Genomic DNA, 21,628 nt, shown 5'->3' with positions numbered 1-21,628 from the left:
TTACTAATTATCGATTTTAAAGTCGAAGCTATCATTTGCATTAAAGTATTTTATTATTATCGGGATTATTATCATTCACATATGATTAAAAGTGCTTGCCTCTGTGGTGAAATTAGAGATGTCTTTAAGTGGTTTTCAGAAACTCGTCTGAAAACTGAAATTTTATTGGCACAATTTAAAAACCACTCCCATCCCCGTTCGTGGATGTTTTAATTAATTTGGCACACAAGAGTGGGGTGAATGTGTGCCAAAGTTCCTCTAAAAGTCGCCCCACACTTCGGCTCCTTCACCTCCGCACTCATGGTTTTCTGGTTTCCAGCCAGAAGTCACAATGGGGCTAGAGCCACGCCCAAGCTATGACATTTTCCTGTCCTAGGCATACGGGCTGAAATGCATATATCTGCTGGCCATTCATTGGGAGCGGCTTGGTGCCCCAGAGCCATTTATCTTTTTAGGCCGATTTCAGAATCTTCTACAACTACGCAACAAGCCAATTAACTTTCGCGACTTCTGCAGGCACTGCGAACGGAAATGGCAAAACGACAGGAAGCTTTTCAATGCAACCAACCTTTCCACCGACTTGCACCCATGCAGATGCGATAAGTTGGCCCTATATTCTCGATTGTTCAATTTGTAGCCATTGAAAGACAGAAGCGGGACAAGGAGCATCAGTCACTGCAGTCAGGTGCCGCATATACACTGAAGAAAACCGCACATTGCTTCCAATTTTGTTCTGTGACCAGATTCGGGGAGTCGAGCACCTCGTTTTTGTTTTTGTTAAGATAATAATTTATACTACTGTATGTTTGTGTTTAATTACCAATCATACATATATATTTTATTAGTGCATGTGAGTCTATACTCTGGCAATCGAAGAAGAGAGGCGTGAAAGGGCGTGACCTCTCATCTCGTTCCACTTGTATTGTTCTTGCCTATCGAATGTCCTCCGCTAACCCCATTGAGCTGGGCTTGTCAACTAGCTAATGACAAGTTTCTTCCAGAAAAGTTGCTTAATTTTGCTCAACCTTTGGAAGCAATAGTTTGCGTCATAGCTTTATTAATTTTCAAATGGGCTTACATTATTCTGCAATATCTCATTATTGAGATAAGCTTTTTAAAATTGTGCGTGGGCAGAAAAATTTTGCAGCAGAAAACGCTTTCGGTAGGAAAATAAGAGAAATTCGGAAAAGTAAAACTATAAGTAAAATAAACAGATCATAAGCTGCTATCACCTTCACAAAATTTATCGCACTTTTACGGAGATCTCGTTCCTTTGGAGGTAATTGTGACACTTTGACTTGAAAATGCATTTGGTAGTTCAAGAGCTAGCCTCAAGTTTGACCACATCCTCATCGCCTTTGGGATATTTTCCTACCTCATTCCTATTCAAAACCATACTACCATTTACAAGACACAAAATCCATTAGAAGCCTTCATCAATAATGCAACAATATGCATTTCTAGTTAAGGGACGACACACACAAGCAAAAACTGGCAAATAGCAGTCCTGCAGTAAAACAGATCTAGAGGGTTGGGTTTCACAAAAAGTGCAACCATGTCAAAACATATAGAACGTTTCGTGTACTAGGTGCTTTACAAGGACTTGTGAGCACTGCATAAATTGCAACATGATTGAATTTTCAATGCGGCGAGAAAAATAATTTTAGCTGATGTGGACATTTGATTTACCACGGAAAAAAGTCACAAGAATTTGTGAACTGAAATTTGGTAGTATTTTAGTTAGAACTCGGGTCTGTAGCGACCCCTCTTGTTGTGCTTTTAAGTTTGTAAGTTAAATAACATAAATAGTATAACGATAGATCTTTAATCCTTGACCTTAAACGGCGAGAACAGCTGTCGACTGTCTGCGATTCCCTCTTTCGTATAAAATGTTCAGTTTACCACAGGCAAATATAAAAATGTCAGCAGAAGAATGCAGATAGCGGATGCATGAAACTCGAGTAGAAATATTTTTGTCCGGGGCCCTTTACAACGTTTACGGAGCTGCGGCATCGCCTCAAGTGCCACTGTTTCGAGAAAAGATTAGGCCAGAAGCCCAACGAGGACGACGAGGTGGCTAACACCCAGTCCAAAACCACAGCCACCCAAGCAATGGCAACCAATTGGATGTTGCCCTGAAACATATCCACTTCTCGCAGGCTCTCCGTCCGTTTCGCCTGTTGAAGCCCTTCGAAATTTGGAATGTGTCTACAGTTTCAGGGAAAACTTCGGGGTACACTGAACTCTAAGAACTCAATAAATTCGTCCTTTTTTGTAATTTTCACATCAAATAACTCCAACGTCAACAATTAGTTGAGCTTAGCCATTTGCAAAATCTTCACAAAAACTAAAATACGTTTTTATTTCGTCATTTTTCAAGTGTACACATTTGGGCGTGGCCACTTAAACTGCGAAACAAAAAGTTCTAAGCCTTTCACTAGGCCGGGCTAATGGAGCCAGGAAGTGGCGCAAGAAACACCGGCAGAATGAGCAAACAGCGTCAACTATGGCAGAATCCATTAACCAGCCTAAAGTGCCTGACTTACAGGTCAAAGACGAATGCGAGTAAGAGCCTGGCCAAGGAGATGGGCAAAAATAGGCACACCTAGTGTATTTCTGGGCAGATTCAGTTGCATAAATGCGATTTGTTGTCGGCACTCAGACAAGTGCAGCACCAGCTGCCAACAGTTCCCAGACCCCGAATGAATCATTGCCCTAAAAATCTAAATTCAATTCGAAAGCCTCGACTTTAAGGTACCCGGTATGCAATTCCATAAGGCATTGCTTACATTGACAACCTTACGTCTTTGAAAATGTTCATTCTCTGTTTGTGGTAGGGAAATGGCATATAGATTTACTATATTTACTACACTGTATTAATACATAAACTATCATTTTCGATCGTTACAGATTCAGAATTTGTAGAACAACAATTTGCAAAACAATCTATCGAACATTGAACTATTGAAATGGCCCCATAAGGCAAAGGAGCCGAAGAATGGATGTTCTGCATCTGCAGCAGCCCCACCCAATTTTCCTGTTGATTTCAGCTTGTTTGCCACTGGAAAACAGCGAAAAGAAATGCCCATTTTCTGGCCTTGTGCCAAACGAATGAACTGGGTGCCACGCCCACCAAATCCTAAGGGCCTTTGTCGCAAAAATACTAGCCTGTCCTTTCCTCTTACGTTTTCGAGTTCACATTTAATTAAAGTAGCTTCTCATATATTTCAGCCATTTCCACGTCTACCCGTTTGTTTCGAGGCAGTGCTCCACATTCAGGAAAAGTTGTGCACGAATGGAGATGCATTTTAATTTAACGGATTACTTCCGTTCCGACAGGTGCATCCTGAGGGATTTTTTATAAAGTGAAGCAAGGACTTACACCCTTTGCTCGTTTTTAATAGAATAGTTGTTGTTGGTTAATTTCGAGTTATTTAGTCACTAAGTGAAGACAGACTTACCTGTACTTGGAACATGGTGATCGAGTCGTCCAGCATCTGGATGCGAACAGTCAGCTTTTTGCCGCCGCGATGTCGGGGTGTGGAGGGCGTGCCATCCACCCCGGAAGGAGTGCTGAGGGAGTGCGTCATGCGGCCTCCGGGCAGACCGCCGCCCACTGGATGACCCCCACTTCCAGCTCCGCCCGTGGCTAGATCATAGTGTCTACCACCTTCTCCGCCGGCGGATCGAGAGGCTGTGCCCATGTCGGCCAGGGACATTTTGTAGACGAGAATCTTGCTTACCGCTGGCGTGGGACCTGCTGAGGATGTGGCATAGAACGAGCAGGATTAGTTGCTCCTTTGTCTCTGTGGAGGCTGGGGCTAAATGCTTTAACTTGGAATGGTACTGGGTTCGTTATGTTTCGTTTGTCTTCTTAATTGTATTGCTCAGCTGGTTTGGATTGTTCCTCGTATTGTCTCCGCGAGTGGTTAATTCAATTTCAGTTCGTGGTCAAAAGAGAACAATAACCAAAAATGTAACGCCAACACTCCAGCTCGCACATATGTTTCACATTTGCCTCAATTTCTCGGGTCAAATAGTTTCTCTTGAGTTCCTGGGTCTGATGAAAAACGCTTCTGGCATATTCTATCTATGGTAAGCAGAACTGGGTCGTTCTTCTCAAGTTTTCTGGGCGCATTAAAATTTACAACACGCATGTGTGGCACTGGATTTCCTCGGGACTTGGCATCGGGTTCCTACAAAGTTTGGAAGAAGAACATCGAGTTAGACATTATCTTAAGTGATTGCAAGAGCATTAAGAGCAAAGGGTTGGTTTTATTTACAAGCAAACAAATTTGAAAACCAATTTTGCTGATATCATGAATGCTATTGGCCATCTTGGTAATCGTCTAATGCACATTGCAACATAAGAAAATCGTAGGCGATAGATCTGATTGTTTATAATGTTTTCAAAAATAAACGAACGACGAAGTGGGCGACAATCACAGGCATCCTCTCATTGAAAAATTAAAAGCATAAAAGCCGAGCATATAAATGACTGACTGGTAATAATTAAATACTTATAGAGCTTAATCACAATCTACAACCGAAAGAGACCTACATTGAGGAATGGTAGGAAGAAATTAGTGGGCCACCTGTGAAAATAAATAAGCTTATCAAAAGCGACCCACGGGGCATAAACAAGAGAAATGGTTTTGGCTGGAAAAGCGGCAAATCAAATGGAAGTTCAGTTTCTCTATCTGGTTTCCCGTGCACCGCTTGTCCAGGCCGATCGGGTATGACGGGCCCCGAAAAGCCAACCCACGTGGACAGCCCACCTTTTAAAAAGAAAAGCACCAGAAGAGTTCAACTCCAAAAACTCGAAGTCATCGCCAGCCTACATACGAATTTGTCGATGGAACAGAAAATAAGTTTGGCGCCTACTGTGGTGTGGGCAGTCCATAGAAGATATGCTGCAAAATAATAATAATATGAGGTGGAAAAATTATGAAGAAACCGGCGTTCGCCGAGAAGCATTTATTTATGCCTTGGCTCATATATCGTAAATTTGAATGCGAACGTGGCCGGCTGGCTGTCAATTTGCTAGATACAGGATGCCAGCCAGCCCCATCCACGAGGTTGAATGGGGCGTGAAATGTGTGAATTTACGATGCGATTCGATGGTGTCCCTTGTACATTGGAGCAAAGTCAGGTTGCTGAAGACATTGGCATGATAACCAAACCCCATGGCGTTCAATGAACCGCACGCTTTTCGGACGGCCATTCATGGGTTGGAACTGTCTGGAGCTGCGATAACGAAGCACTATCTGCAGGGAGTCAAGAAACTCCTTCTCCCACATGCATATGGCATGACCAAACAAACTTAAGTGCCCTTCTTCAGTTCGGGGTCTCGGTTCGCAGGAGTCACGTTTGGCCATAAATAATGCAAATGATGAGCATGTGCTCATACAGATCTTGTGCTTAGAAAATAAATGCACTTTATTTTTAACTTTGCTAATTGTGGGAATCTAAATGGGATGTGCTAGCTTATCGTAAATAAAACCATCTCTCATTTGTGACTGCTAATCAGAAAAAGAGGTCATCACGATGACACGTTATTAATGATCTGCGGATTTCTAAAACTTATGGAGTTGTCCTGGAAAACCACTAAAAAGTAACTGGCAGTGCAGAATGGGGTTGAAGTACCGCTAGGTGAAGTTGGAAGCTGGCTCTGACCAAATCCGCTTCGCCAAGAAGACGCATATTTCTCAACTGCTACGCCTTATTGGCTGCATACCGCTCCGCATTCCGGGCCCAAATTGGCGAATGATGTGCCACATGTGCTGCAAATCTGTCCGCCTTAATCACTGGCAGCCAAGTTGAGCACTGCCGAGTCTGTCGTTTGTCAAGTAAAGTTTAACAAGTTTCTAAGTACAGGAGATGTAAGTTTCTGCCACCAGTCCATGCATCTTTCCCACTTCCTCGTATCTTTACCTATATAAGGCATTGTGCGACAGTATGTGACCCAGAAAGTCGAGCGAGCTGGTAACCCATCAAAGTTTTACGACCTTTATATGCTGTCGAGTGACATAAATTCATGGTTTATTAATTAAGTTTCGTTCGCCATTCTAGGTGTGTAGGAGAAGGTCGGAAATGGGGCGTGGTTTCTTATTTAATATTTGATGAAAAAAGTTAATGTCAGAAATGTATCGTAAAGCGTACAGCACTTATCATCAATCTTTTGCTCTCTGAGCTGCACTATAAACTAACTAACTACATGGGAATCGTCAAAAGCATCTAGGTAATTTGCATTTGATATACACTTATGTTACACTCGTATATCTTAATCTACTCGATAATCGATATCTCATGAGCACACAACGCTCTATATAACATTTGTTTGTCCACTATTGACAGCCCCATTTAGCGACTTGAACAAAATTTTCCTTTCAATTGGGCCCTACTCCCCAGATCTCCTTAAATATATTGACCGTGTCGACTTTCAATTTAGGCCTGTGCAATCTTGAACTCAATTTTATTAATCTATTTTGTGTGCATCTCAATTAAAATGTATCTCCAGCATCTTTCATAATTCCCGCACGACTTGTCCGGGTGAAAGAGATGAATCATTGGGAGATTTCTTCGAAAAATAAGACAGTTTGCCGGGGAAGAAGCCGAAGCCCAAAGAACAACAATTGCAGCTGGGTGTTTGTGAACAAGCAGAGAAAGAAAAATTAAAACTTCAACGAAAAAATCTTTTTTACATCCCACATGGTAGATGGTAGATGGTACATGGTATTGGACTCCCTCCATTTCCCTGCACCTCTTGCATTTTTTCCACGTTCTACAGTGGTCTAAAAATAAAGTGCACGCACTGCATTGATGTGCGAGCATGTGAGTATAAAAGGATGCACTCCGCTTGTCTGTCAGCCAGGCGGACTTTCTTGTAGTTGCTGCTACTGGCAGCCAGTCAGTGCGTTTCAAAGTCAACTCTTTTTAGGCGTCGGCACAGCCTTTAGTGGAGTTCATTAAAATATTTATTTAAAGTCCCCCGCCCCCGCCCCTCACGCATGCCCATACCATACCATACAACCACAGGCAGTTGCTCTTTTATATGACTCGGCTCTTTGTTTACTTCACGGTATACAGCCTTTCTTTATGGCACACACTTGGTGGTATGTATAGGGTATAGGGGGGTACAGCATCAGAATAATATAGGAGCACATACATATGTATATGTTTGTATATGCAGAGGGACATGTGTGTGGCAAATTTTTGCCTGAGCCAGCCCTTCTTCGTCTGCATTTCTACTATTCAGCAAGTGAGCATATGATGTTCCTTATAGCCAGAATAGCCGGAATTGCTTAATTGCTATCTGCAACCGTTGTTCGATGCACTGCGCTCCTTAAATTTTGTTACATTTATAATGAAAGGTTTTCCTTTTAGCAATGCTATCAGCCGCAAAAACTGTTTCCCAAGCTACGTAATCCGTAGTTTAACGAATTATTTGCCAGTTTGCACCACACACCACGAAGCCAGCAATGGCAATAATATAATATAATAAGAGGAAACTTATGAACAACCGCAACACACCGCAGAAGAAAACTCAAAAGGGACAGTGTCTGTGTGGGGAAATCAATTAGTATTGTCACGGGTGGCTCGCAGATACCCCGATATCCACAGATACTCGCATAGTCGCATGTGAACAAGACCCCTGCTCAGTACGAAGTGGAAAATAATGTTCACATACACATACACACAAACCATTTAAGTGACAGCTGGACAAGACTTCGACTGAACGAACAAACAAGTGGCTCTAGGTATTGATTAGACCGACCCGAACCGCCGCACCCGCCATGCGAACCACTAGTGGCAACCACTTGATTGGAATTTACAACAAATTATGGCAATTTGTTGAACAAAGTACGATAAAAGCCGCCTAAAGGTGGCAAAATCATATGCATGGAGAAGAAATGGTAAAAGTTCTTCAAATCCTGGTTTTATTTTGAAAAAAGAAAATTATCTTGTATAGGAAAATTGAGTAGCACGCTATACAAACGATATTGAACACTCTCCTACAGAGGATTGCTACCATATTCTAAAGGAATCTTTCAAATAAATGCCATGTAAATGTTTATAGCACTACAAGAAGTAGCAAAGTAGTAAGAAAAAGTAAGAAGTAAGCAAAGTATTTCGTCGTTAACAAGCCTTCACGAAAGCAATAAAAAAAACTTTTGATTATTGATTATTTATTGCGAAGCACTGTTGGTGGTTTTGCCTGAGTCCACTGTACAGGGGATCAAGCACATTGACTGTGCTTAATTTATATTCAGCACATAACGGACGGGCCGTGACACCAGATACATTTCGATTTTCAGGCAGCTGAAAACGGAAATGGTAATGGTTTTATGCTTTGACCAAAACCAGAAAACCTGCTAACGAGTGTAAATCACTGGCGAGTAAACAAATTTCAATTAAATCGCCGAAAAACAAAGGAGAACAAGGGTGAACCGCGCATCAACGACCACCCTCATTTTGTTATATGTTCTCCGCTTTTGCTGGCTTACATGAAACAAAAAAAAAACACACTCAGAAAGCCAACAAAGCGAATTGAGATCGCAAATTAAATATTTATGTGGGCATAGGCTGGAAGTGGGCTTGCAACTTAATTTAGCCGGGCCAATGCGGCCATCAGCGGACTTTGTGTGTTGTATCTGTGTATCTCTGGGATTCAACGACAGATAGTCTCTCCAGAGTCCACTATTAACTCATTTTGTCTGCACGAATATCTCGTTCTCTTTTGGCCAACAAGCCAAGTCAAGTTGTTCTTGTCTCGGCCTATATTTATCCATTGCATCCGTGTAATGGCTTCGACATTGTCATAAGTGGAAAATATATTCCAACAGTTTACCCTACAAACTACGTACTGAATATGAAGAATATGCCTAGTTTTCTACACGGCAAACTTTTAGGCCGGGACTTTGATCCATCCTAAAAGAGCCCCAATGATGATGTCAGAAGGGCTGTTGACTAGCCAAAAACTCAACGACCAGCTTGCTAACAAACGGGTATTTTGACAGCTTCGGTTCCGCTCTCTTCAGTCAAGTGTGTTGTCGGCGTTGGCTTATCTGTGCCGCTAGCCCGCCCCAAGCGGTTCTCCCACACACACCGCGTTCTGCTGATAAGAAGCGGTGTAAACAGAGTGCTGCATATGTGTGGTGTACAGTGAAACCTCCTGTATGTCGAACTATACTATATTTTTACAGACAGACCTCGCATTCAACCAAAATATGAACAGAGGTCGTCTTACGCAAGAACAACTGTCTTTCACCCATGTACACCCATGGTGTATCTATTTCATTTCTGGCTATTGTTTTTGCAGTCTGGATAAAGATACTGAACCCGTTAGGGGTGCCCAGCTGTAACTGTGTTCCTTGTTCTGCCTTATCGCAAACCATTTATCGGAAGGTCTCTGATATCAGTTTCGGTCTTTTTGCGGAGTTTATTATTGAAGAGTTTCGTCACTATGCAAATAGAGATACGTCCCATGGCACAGAAAAATGCGCTGACCTCATGAGCCGATAAAAATGCAGGGTCCGCCGATGAGGCGGAAAATAACAAGAACTTGTCCACTGACAGACTTTCGAGTGAACGAAAGCGAAATCTATTGAAAAGTAAACATTCACACGCAGGACGATCGCAGCATAATGTGTCAGAGGGGGCGTGGGGAAGGGCGAGAAGTGGGTGGTGTTTCGATGGGGTGGAACGTCGAACAAATGCAATGACCTGAATATGGAGCGCTGTGTGCAGAGAAATGTGAAAAGGGCGATAAAAATGAGGCAGGATGCGGGTAAGATGAAAGGCGAAAGGCGAAAAAGCAAGGAAATTGTATTCAGCTTGAATATATTAATAGGTGGACAATGTGTACTTCGACTGGGAGCAAAATAAGCATTTCAGAGCCATTCTTCCTCTTTTCCCGTATAAAAAAAAAAAACGCTATCTTTACATCCAAATTGGATGTTATAGCATATCCTATCTTACAAGTGGCATCATAAGTTCTATCGAAATGTGATAAACCTAAAATCACATTCATATTCTTTACCGTTTTTATGACAAATGGCTTGTGGGCGAAAAATACATTATGAGTAAATCTCAATTTGCATGCTGCGTGAAAGGAGTATTGGCGACAGCTATGAGCTGGAAAATTCGTTTATTCGAATCCCTCATTCACAACACTCCCCCCACTTGACCCCTGGATGGATTCACACTCACTGCAATGACGTTTGGGCGAGTGCTGAAAGGTAAACATGTGTAGCCAAAACACGCAGCACGAAGCCCTCCGAAGGCAGGCAAAGTAACGGTACAAGGCGCGGCACCTGTTTACCGAGCGCAAGGGGAATGGGAAGGGGAGAGGAGCGCAAAACCCTGGCTCTCGGGCGTGAGCATGTATGCGTGAGCTGGGAGGCTGAGAGTGTCCTTGTGACTGGCCTGGCCTGGCCCAACAACAACAGCAATGGGGTGGGTGCTTGGGCAGGGGGTGTGGGAGGGAATCGGAGTCTGCACTTGCCTGCTCTATCGCGCGCTCGCTCTCGCTCTCGCGTTCGCTCGCCCAGCTCGGCAGCGTTGTATCTGTGTGTGTGCGCGGTTGAAGTCGTTGTGTGTGTGCTGGAATTTACGTGCTTATTGAATTTTCAGAGAGTTGCGCAAAAAACAAAAAAAAGCGGACGAGTTCGACGCTTTGAACTACAATTAATTTTAATTTGATTAAAAGCGCGACGCCAGGCTGGCTTCGCTCATTTATGGGTGTTGTTTTTCGCCGAGCTGCGCCCTTTACACGGATACACAGATACACACTCCCACACACACAGGCGCGCGTAAGCCGAGAATTTTCAGTGCGAAAAATATAGAACGCGAAACCCGTCGAACGTGGCAGGTATTCCCGGAAAATCAAGTGGATCGCGCACTCTGGCAGTTAATCGAATGCTTCGCTTGAATTTGCCCGCACATGCTGTCCCCTGACTTTTCTGGCAATTTTCACTGCATTTTCCGCTGCCCAGTACGTGCATCCGTTCGCGTTGACATCGGGGAAAAAACTCAGATACGATACTCTTTGGCGCTACCACGAGATAGCAGGGCTGCCGAAACATCGATTGCTGCATTATCGATTGTGCTTCGCAACATCATCGATTTGTTTCAGGCCAAAAACGTTATTATGTTATAATATATTTATAATAATTAATTAAGTATAAATTAAAGACTTAAATTAATTTTTAAATTGTAAACGTATTTTTCACAAATGTAAATGTACGATAGTACAAATTAGTTTAAATTATAGAGCATGGAGTGACCATCACTGATCGCGTTACCAACAATTTTTTTTAAATAAATTTGAGCTTGACATATTCGCGCTCTTGATCCTTATACAGTTAAAGCAAACAATTGATCAATTAAAAAATCATCATCTCAATTCTTTCGTAGTATTATTCATACAGACAATTATTTTATTACCAATTTTTCCCTTTTTAGTTTACACCTACGCCACTCAGTGTTATAATAAAATGTTTTGCAATTCAAGCACATATTTTATTGGTAAATATATATTTTCAGCAGTATAAACAGTGTCGGCCAGTGCCGGCCATTCATGAGATTTTAAACAAAAACTACTTACAAATGGGAAATTTGATGGCAAAAAAATCATCATATAATATAGGAAATCGTTAGTGCATTCACTTTTTGGCCTTGGCCTTAGACTTTGAAGCCGTGGAAGATGTAGCCTTTTTGGATCCACCAGACGCTTTTGACGTAGTTGTCCTCTTTTTGGCTTTGATCAAACTATCCAGCTCTAGGTTGTCCTTGTCCTCGTCTTCCTCTGATGATAAGTGGCCACCAGCTCCGTCCTCTTCGCCCGGACCCTCGTCCAAGTAATCGTCATCCGCTCCAGCAGCCTCTGATTTCTTCTTTTTGATGCCTGCTTGAGCGGAATAGGAGTATGCCATAACCTCCTTGTTGTAGGATCGCGTTAAAGCGGCTTTTACTCTCCCATCCACTGCGTCCAGTGGGGATTTCTTGCCGGGCCAGGATGTAAGCTCGACCAGCGAGTCCAGATCCTCACGGAGTAGATGGTAATCCTTCATAACGTCTAAAGCAGCGGGCACACCCTCCTGCCCATCCTTTGCAAGAGGTCGCACAATATTATCCAGAAGGAAGGGGGCGTAATCCAGCCTCACTGATAGCCTTGAGCCCGAGGTGCAGACCCTAGTATGATCATGCAGCTCCTGGGCCAGCCTGGCACGTTTTCCAGACTTGGAATTCTTGCCCAGCCACCCGGGAAAGTTAATCTGTCCAGTGAAGTGGCCACACATGTGCTCGCCAGGAAGGACCGAGCTGAAAAAGGCCTGAGTGGGTAGAAGACTCCAAGCAGAATTCGCACGAATACGCTTTTCAACAAGGTCACCCAAGCTTAGGGCATCTGCCGTAGCTGCCACCTTTGCCAGGACATCCTTTCTGCAAAGAGTGAAGTTGGTGAATGGGTACGCCCTTGGCTTAGGTAAACTAGACTTACTTGTTTCCCTGTGGTAGGACCTGCAGATAGTTTTGCTGCACAAAGAGCGGGGCCAGGCTGTAGTCGTGAAAGAAAAGGTCGCTCTTGTCGGCAAAAGACATGTGTTTGTGCTCGTCCGCGGTGAAGACTTTTCGCACCACCTCCCAGGGTCCCAGCTTCAGATCCTTGGTGGCAACCTGCTGCCCTGACTTTTGGGAAGCGTCTTCCTTGGCGCTCAGCAGGGCAATGTGGTTAATGGATTGCCGAATATCGTTGTTGGTAGCCGCTATGATTTCTTCCACTTTGGCCGGTGATATCTTTACTTTTTCCTTAAAGCAGATGCTCATTATTTTCCCTTTGATTTGCTCGAGGCGAGGCCTCTGAAATCGCAGATCGTAGCAATAGTTAACCAGGGATCGAATTTTTGGATGGTTGCGATCATTACACATGCAAATAATTGGAATAGAGCTATCCTTGATCAAGGCAATCAGCTCCTGCATTCCACCACGGTCCTCGTTACCGGCCATGCCATCAACTTCGTCCATTATGAGCACATGCTTGCGGGAGACCGCTTGGCCTTGCCCTGTAAAGTAACCGGAGAGGGATTTGTTGCTCAGCAGCGTGGACACTTCATCCTTGAGCAAGCGTTTGCTGCGTGTGTCGGAGGCGTTGAACTCCACCGCATCGAAGCCAAGCTCCTTCACTACCAGAGTCGCCGTCGTGGTCTTTCCTATTCCAGGGGGTCCCGAAAGTAGGGCCGCCTTGTAGAAGCTGCCGTCGTCGTTCTTGGCCCAAGGATTGGGCCGTTGGGGCTTCTTGTTTCCATCATGGTTAACATACCACTTGGACAACCAGTTCATCAGCCTAGGAAAATTAAAATAATGTAAAACTTTAACCCTCTCCTGTTTGGCTTTCAGTTTCAAATTGTGACTGTATAATAAATATATAACTTTGAAAGTGGAAGCTACCATTTATACATTTAGGTTACTCACTTGGTCACGTTGCTGGCGGCTCCTGCCTGGCCAACGATTTCTTTTATGCTCGTAGGCTTGTGCTTGTCCACCCAGGCCATCCCGACCACATCCAGAGTCTTCAGATCGGCAGTTCTTGGCGACGGAGGGTGTTCTTTCTGGGAGCTGGGCTCTTTTTTTACTTTCAAGGTAACAGCTGGTACATCATTAAGCTTATCCTTCGTCTCCTTCGGGGAAGTGTGTTCTTCCTTGACTTTATGTTTGGCGATATCATGCTTCTCGCCATATTTCAGTTTAGTGGCTTCCTTCTCCTTTTTATCACTGGACCTTCTAGAAGTCTTGACTTCCTTTTTCCCTTTCTCCTCGGAGCTGTGCTCCTTCTTCGGGCTTTTCTTCTCTTCCTTTACCTGCTTAGCGATTCCTGATTTCTCCCTGATTAGATCGAAGAGCCCGTCCTCGCTGAGAATGGGTATATTGAGTTCCTCAGCCACAGCTAATTTCTTTGGTCCAGCCTCTTCTCCTACGACCAGATACTTGAGTTTCTTTCCAACCACGGTCATCACCTTTCCGCCATACTCCTTGATCACGGACTCCGCCTCCTCTCGTTCCATGGACTCGAGGACTCCGGTTACGACAAAGGTTAAGCCACTCAGACAATCCGGGGATCCCTTTGGAATTTCTTTGCTGCCGGGGTTCAGGCACGAACTGCGGTTTTTGTACTTCTGGTAGAGCACGGCGGAAGCACGTTTACGCTCGTGGCGTTCCTCGTCTGTTAGGACACTGGATTCTAGATCTGCCGCAGGTTTCTCCTTCTTCACACGCGGAGTGGTGGCTTTGGATTTTGTTGACTTGGGTTTTGGCGGTTCCGGGCTGCTGTTCTTTGCTCTTTTAGGCGAGGGAGAGCTCCTGGTTATCGAGTGAACCTTTTTTTCGGGGGCAGCCTCTTTGATACTCTCGTCCAGATCAACTTCCATTAAACTCCGGTCAATGTCTTCGTTCTCGAACTCGAGAACAGCTTTGGTCTTCGGCTTGGGCACAATCACCCGTTTGGTTTCTCCACCGAAAAGCTCCGTAGGATCTACGTGCCGCTTAAGCTTGGAGAGCGCTGGTTTCTGCCCGTTCCTGGCCTTCTTCGCAATCGGTTCCGGTGTGGCGGCCACCACATCATCCTCGCTGGATGCTGTCTTCGAAGCCTTGCGTTTCTTGGTCTCCGGCGGACTGACCACCTCGTCCTCGTCGCTGGAAATTATCACGGCTTTCCTGCGTTTTGGCGCCTTCGACGGCGTCTCTCCATTTTCGGCCTCGGCACTTTTCGCCTTGGCCGGCAGCCGTTTGAAAAAGGAGTCAATGCCCTGGAACAAATGATTTTGTTAAATTGATGTTTTCACCTAGTGCCTGACTGTCTCTACACAACTTACGCGTTGCATTACGGCAGGAATTAATTATTATAAAATTAATGCTGCGAGCTTCAGAATACGGAACAGTGTTACCAGACACGAAATCCCCAGTGTAACCGCGTCGGTGACGATTGAAAAAAACTAGTATAAGTATTTTAAAGAATCAAAAGCACTGAACGTTATCGATAGCTCACTAAATGTGTGTCAAGATACAAAAGGTATAAAGTCGTCTGGGCAGCAAAAAAAAATTCGCAACGGTGAATTGCGAATGAAAAGGAAATAGAATTTATTGTTTTAAGCACGTACAGAAAAGAAAAAAGTCAATTTTATGAAAGAGGCACAAAAACTGGAAAGAAATTAAATGAACATAACACTTGTTGTGTTATTAAATATGATAAATAACCAATAAATCAATTTTGTCATTCTCTGTCACTGTAGCGAGGAATTGAAAAGTATTTTCCACTTTACATTCAGTTGGTTATCTAATCCAGTTGTAATCGATATTCCAACAAAAAAGTTCGGACGGCAACGGGCTGCACGTTGCAAATCTTAAAACTGATAAATCTATTGTTTATATATTTCTTTGTCTTTGATGACTTTGATTTCGTGAACCGTGTTATAATTTTATTTACATGAATGTTAATTTCACCAATTTTTTACTTCAAGTGCAGATCTACAGATCATATCGCATGCGATTTTCGATGTATTTAGCGAATACATCTTTAGCGGAGACATCCTTCACATATATGTATATTTGTTTTTAGCGAAGGCACCCTCCTGATATAAGGTTTTTGTCTTTGATAGAAATCAGAGGGGCTGTAAAATTTTCAAATGCTGAGCTCAATTTTTTGCCGAATACTTAATTACTATTTTATTTAGTTATTTTTATTTTATTATTTAGCTTCAACATATATTCTCTTTTAAATAGTTTGTTGTTCAATGTACAATTGTACACAGACCTGACACAATAGGGTGGCGAAAATAAAGGCGACTTCAGGAATAGAAGGAAGCGTTGAGATATAAAATAATTATTCATATTTCTGTCACGCTTCGAATACCATTATATACCTAAAATTAAGTTACCTTTCAACTGGCTACTCTTATAATCGTATTTTCAACATTATTGACTTATACCCATTACTCGAGGAGTAAAAGGGTATACCACATTTATACTATATATACTATAAACTAAATTTTTGAAGAATTTGATATTTTTTCATAATTTCATAAGTCATGTAAAGTTCTATCGATCTAAATTTGTATCCAAAGCCGCACAAAACTGCCACGCCCACTTTTGAAAACTTAAGATTTTTCTTCGTTTTATTATTTGCCTTGCCAATTTGAATTATTTCAATCAATTATGAAATTTGCGCGTCCGCATTCACTCTAGCTGAGTTACGGGTATCTGAAAGTCGGGGAACTCGACTATAGTATTCTCTGTTTTTTTTTTTTCTCAAAATGCGTTTAATTGGAAGACTGCAATAAAAGGTTTTTGATTTATTTTTTATTACAGTATGAATATGTTCTATATTTGTATAATTGAGCCGGTGCTTACGAAGTAGTCTAGAATGAGCATTTGATATTATTAGTATTACAAGTGGCTAATGCTTAATGCATTATGTACATATGTATTTTGGGCAGAGAAGCCGCTGCTGCTGCTGTTAACATTCGTATTATCCTGGCTTATAAGCCAAGATGATGGGCTTGGGCGTTTCGAACGCCATCACTATGCGAGTAGACTAAGATCCGGAGCAGGAAATGCCAGCCAGTTCGCGATTAGTCTATTAAAGCATATTTGGGCCGAGGCCAATGGGAACTTGGGTCATTTTGGCTAAAAGTTAAATGGTATAAACTAAGCATTATATTTTACACCTGCAGATATACTTTAGGTAACTGCCAACAGGACACTCACCTGTCGAGGGTCTAGTGTCGGTGTTTATATATAATAGCGATTCTGACACGTTTTGATTTGAGTTGCAACTACGCCTTATTCAAATGATAGTTAAAAAAGTTTATAGTTATAGGCAGAAGGACGCGTTTTCGACCATATAAAGTATATTCTTATCAGGATCAATAGACGAGTCGATCTGGCCATGTCCGTCTGTCGAACGTCGAGATCTCAGGAACTATAAAAGCTAGAAGAAGATTCCAGATACATAGAAGCAGCGCAAGATTGTTGGTTTATAAATATATTTTATTTTCACTCTTAATACATTTTTGTATATTTTAACAGAGTAGAATTTAATGCGAAATTGCGAAAATGCGAATAAATTTTTGTCAAAGGTTTCGAGGCCCTATATACATTACTGGATACTAACCTCTTAAAAATATCTCGAATTTCCATCTATATCTTTATGAGATATTTTCTTGGATCAATTCAGAAAGGCCTTAAAAAATAAAGTTTATACAGTTGAGCTTCTTGCTGCTGGTTACACTGCAAGAAAAAGCGTTCATGTTCGACGTCCGGTAACTAAATAAGTTAAAGTCCAGATATGGGGAGTTATAATAGCTTAATGAGTAACGCCTATCTCTGCCTTAAATACACACACCTTCAAAACATTTCATAGAGTTCATGGCCGATTTAAGATGATAATAAAACTAGGAGTACAAAAAAGCAGAAAGTCCCACGTTACCCATGAAATGCATGTTGAAAAAATGCAAAGCTTGTTAGTCCGTGTCAGCAAATTGCACTTTACAATAAATGTCAAAGCGGAGAATGCAACTAATGCCAACTTGCCTTTTCATTTAACATGTTATTTGACATATGCGCCATCAATCTTCCGCTAATGCAACGCAATCTAATCAAATCAAATCAAATCAAATCGCAATCACATAATCAACGCCACTTTACATCGCCCCGAAGTCAAATCCCCCGGCACCCTTTGCCCTAATGCTTCGCACAAGCTGTTTAGTTGCATTTACAGGGCATTAGACCCCCTCCACCGATTTCCCCCTGTTCCGCGGCGGTGGGCAACCCCCTTAGCCAACTGATTACACGCGCAATTAAGGGTTGCGGCCGAGCCACCCACTCCACCGCCTACCTCCCACCCAACGACCTTGCTGGCGGCGGTTGCACGTGCTAAACGCCACCGAATGTCACCCTTGGGGCCTATGTGAATAAACACGGCTTAACACCGATTTTGATTAAATTTCACATAAACAAACAAGCCTGCGGAAGAGGGTTAAGAAAGAAATGACGTTCAATGAAAGTAAAAAATGTCTGCAAATCTCTTCTCCACATTTTTTGTGGATTCTTATATATGTATTTTCATTAAAAATTGATTTGATCAAATACTAGAAAATCACCTGATACTCAAAAATATGTTTTATGTTGGCCTCAGCTCACAACAAGTGGAAAATGAGGAAAAGACCGGAAAGGGGTTCGTATTCTCCGCCCAGATGACTGATCCTGACTGACGCAGGACCGCATGGTAAGGTTCCCACACTCGGGAACTGAGCGAAGGTCCTGAATATAAATTGACTTTGGGCGGATTCCCTGTGGCAGGACCTTAACTTATGCGTCGCAGTAAATAAATACACATCCGGGTGGCGCAAACTCACCCCCGTTCGCAAGGATCCAATGCCAATTTGCATTTGACCTCTGCGATTATGTGACGTTTTTCGGTTTTTTTGCGAGAGGGTTTAAGCCGGGATCTGAGGGGGGAAATCAGGCGTGTTACTTCTTCCTCTTGCTGGCCACTAATTCGAGAATGGCGTGTGATGGCCGGCACTTGTTCTACAGCTCCGCCCTGCTGCCTCATTTATCGATCATTAACACTGGCTAATTCTGCCGCCCCCACCCCCGACACTGAGCACCCTTAATCATGATAAATTACTTTGACGCGTTATTTTGATTCGATATTTATCAAAATGTCGCAAAATTCCGCTTAGCCTTTTATTGAGCTTGCTTAGAGTTAACTAATCTTTTAGCGAAGTCATTTTGAGGTTGTTGATTTCACTTCGACCCCCCTGCCTTTGTTCACTAAGTGGGTGGGAGAATTAGTTGTTGGCTTGGCTTTCTATGCAAATCAACCTCATTTAGGCTTAGCCAATGAAAAATGGCCATTTCCTTTGACAGAGAGTGGCGATTTTTGGTGGAGAATTGAATAGCTGTGGTAGAAATTTGATTTAGCCTGGACTGGTTCGAAAATTACCATTAACTTCTTCCCAGCACACAGAAACCCTATTAGGTTGTGCTGGAGACTGTTCATCATCCCGAAGGAAAGGATCCAAGTCCAAGCCCAATCCGAATCCGAATCCGCATCCGAATCGAGCAGAAGCCCACACGGAGCGCGGTCGGCGGAGAACGAGTTTGCCATGGGCAGAAATTAATAAAATTTGTAATTTACAATTTGGAAGCGACTTATATATCAGTGGGAAAACACGGCGCAATGTGTGCGGAGAAAACATGTTCAACAGTTAATAAAACAAATAATTGCATCGTGTGTGCAATAAAAAGAAGGTTAAACGCGGACGCACCATAGAAAGCAACCGCTGCAGACTAGACAGAGAGGGCCATACGAGTGCGTCCGCAGAGCGAGAGGGCGCGATGGAGCGCGGCGCTCCCAGAGCCAACAACTAATCATCAGCAGCAGGAACAGACGTCGCGCCAATTGGAATTGCAAATCTTGCGGTAGTGGGAGCGAGACAGGTGCACATGTCTATGTGGGAAAGCAGCTTAAACGAGGATTCCGAAGATCAGTGGCGGATCCAAAGGGCCAGGGGTAAACAGATCATGTTTTTTACAATAGGACACCTTTACATTATCTCTACAATTTCTAAATTTCTACAAACTAAAAATTAATTACCCACAGTCCCATGATAACCAAACATATTTCGACTATCATAAATCCCTTAGCGCTCTCAGCGCTCCTGGGCACACATACTGGCTCCGTCTAAGACAAAATGGTGGAGCCATGTCATGGTCGATGACAAAGAGGTTGGGATACGGGCGGAGGATGGGGGGATCTGGACTGGGAATGGGAAGACGAGGAGAGTGGGACAGGACACACAGGTTCATTCTCCCATAAATACGCTCAGCGGGTGTTAAATATTTTGTACGACTTCTGCAAGTCCTCGACTTCGAGTTCGGCAAAAAGACTGTCCAGGACCCAGACGTTGGACTGGGCTATCTCTTAAGCAAACGCAAAACTTTTGGCCCGAACGCCTTTGTTCATCAATTAAGCTGTCTGTCCAGTGTCCTCCGCCCATCGCCCATCGCCCATCGCACATCGACCATCGCCCTTCGCCCGCCACCATTCCCTCCCAGTCAGCCAGTCAGCCAGTCATCCAGTCAGCCAGTCCAATGAGAAAGAGAGGGAGACAACGTCGGAGACAGAGATGGTCGCATGAATGGCTGGGGCCCCAGAGTTGGAGACACATGCTATGGCTTGTAAATTGTGCGTCGGTCAGAAATTGAAATATGGCGTCGCAAGGCAGGCAAATTGAAATCAATGAAAATGCTGTATTTCTTGGGCAGGGCTTATCGAGAGTTTCTCGTACAGAGGAGCAGGAAGCGATACGCACAACTGGCTTTAACTGACTTCAGGGAAATAAATTTACTCTGCGGGTCAATAGGTTGGCGACGTGCTCTTATGAAAGTTGTTTCAATTTCTTAAATTCTGCTTATAATTTCATGATAATTATCAATGTTTGAGATTAAAAACCTTTCTGAAGAGGGGTAGGTAAATGGCGAAACTATGTATAGTTTTGTATGTAAAAAACAACTATTCCACGAATTCTTTGCAGCAATTACCCAAACCGGACCTGAGAATCATACAAGTACTTCCATTCTTAGGTGAATTTTCATACACGACCACTGGCTTTCTATTTGATACCGCGATCTTAGAGGCATTTATGATCAGGATGTATCCGATTACCGAATTGCCACCGAACTGTTCTAAGCCGATTTGCCGAATGGCGCCCCAGATTGATGGAATCTCCCACCACCTGGCAGTCACCCTGCGCCTCTACCGTTTATAGATTATTTTAAATGCCGATAAAAGCGCATGTATGACAAGCAGCCAAACAAAGGACAGAACATGCCATCATTACCACCGACGGATCGACGGATCGACGGATCGCCCCATCGCGATTTAAACTGAGCCGCGCTGAAGATCCGAGGCTGCGCCATGTTTGATGATTAAATCTCGAAATGCTAATGACGCCGCAGCGGAGGCGGCCGTAAAAGGGGCCCGCGAAGCATCCAACAACGATGGATCCCAAACTCGGACATGGAAATTAGCTGCCGATTGCCGGGGCACAAAATCTGGCAGATCGCTCGATCGATCGATCGTTAAACGAACGCCAAGGATCATCGCCACTTCGCCCTTAGCCCATCGCCATTCGCCACATCGGTATCATCGGTATCGGTTTTCATTTGTCGCGCTCCGCCGAGGCGGCATTTCCACACTGATTAAACAACTTAACCCTCGCGCGGCCGGAACGGTCACCGATCAAAATACCTATTAGCAATTAAAAGTCGAAAACCTTTTGACAAGTTCGGGTAGCCGGGGCCGCTCCATCCTGCGATCGTTCGCATACGAAGTCGGAATCGAAATTATGGGACATTAATTGACTGTAGGTTAACAACCAACGAAAAAATGGACGAAGAGACTGGGAAAAATTATGAAAAATATTATTGCATTGTATGTGCGAGAGGGGCCAGGGGTTTCTTCTTTATGGGCCCTCTTCTTCTGATTCTTCTTCCCCGTTTTGGCTTCCTTTATGTAACTGGTTTTATGTAACTTGTCTGGTGGCCTTTGTTACTGGCGGCATTC

At 43.4% G+C, this 21,628-nt stretch overlaps 2 protein-coding genes across 6 annotated transcripts in view, besides 2 other annotated features; both read right to left on the bottom strand.

The window, feature by feature from the left end:
- The window catches only part of Cdep (Chondrocyte-derived ezrin-like domain containing protein), a 35,025-nt gene extending 23,984 nt beyond the window's left edge, over positions 1–11,041 (bottom strand). For all 4 annotated transcript variants that reach the window (NM_001043211.2, NM_169022.2, NM_001104215.2 and 1 more), the window contains exons 1-2: positions 10,508–11,041; positions 3,462–4,196 (exon numbers count right to left, since the gene is read on the bottom strand). In NM_001043211.2, the coding sequence (NP_001036676.1) occupies positions 3,462–3,719 (258 nt within the window). In that variant the 5' untranslated portion in view covers positions 3,720–4,196; positions 10,508–11,041. The remainder of the gene's footprint in view (positions 1–3,461; positions 4,197–10,507) is intronic.
- Positions 11,042–11,511: 470 nt separating this feature from the next.
- Positions 11,512–14,971, bottom strand: Gnf1 (Germ line transcription factor 1). Of its 2 annotated transcripts, none has more exons than NM_001014605.3 (4): positions 14,871–14,971; positions 13,474–14,804; positions 12,503–13,411; positions 11,512–12,444 (listed from the first exon to the last, which is right to left on the bottom strand). In NM_001014605.3, exons 1-4 carry the CDS (start codon positions 14,877–14,879, stop codon positions 11,667–11,669), a joined length of 3,027 nt encoding a protein of 1,008 aa, NP_001014605.1. In that variant the 5' UTR covers positions 14,880–14,971; the 3' UTR covers positions 11,512–11,666. The 2 variants fall into 2 exon arrangements, with proteins under 2 accessions (NP_001014605.1, NP_524229.1); NM_079505.3 differs by having other exon boundaries at positions 12,503–13,345.
- A 1,234-nt stretch (positions 14,972–16,205) lies between these two features.
- Positions 16,206–16,294: a mobile genetic element.
- Positions 16,295–16,869: 575 nt separating this feature from the next.
- Positions 16,870–17,021: a mobile genetic element.
- Positions 17,022–21,628: the final 4,607 nt, after the last annotated feature.

This window comes from Drosophila melanogaster, chromosome 3R (assembly GCF_000001215.4).
Source record: "Drosophila melanogaster chromosome 3R".
Lineage (NCBI taxonomy): Eukaryota > Metazoa > Arthropoda > Insecta > Diptera > Drosophilidae > Drosophila > Drosophila melanogaster.
Note: the sequence above shows the minus strand (reverse complement) of the source record. Positions and strands in the feature narration are given on the sequence as shown.

Bases quoted from the DNA above. Each gene is read 5' to 3' on its own strand.
- Gnf1 (NM_001014605.3), bottom strand. The intron at 13,412-13,473 runs GTGAGTAACCTA...TTTATTATACAG, and splicing joins GCCGCCAGCAACGTGACCAA to TCACAATTTGAAACTGAAAG. The intron at 12,445-12,502 runs GTAAGTCTAGTT...CACTCTTTGCAG, and splicing joins GTCCTACCACAGGGAAACAA to AAAGGATGTCCTGGCAAAGG.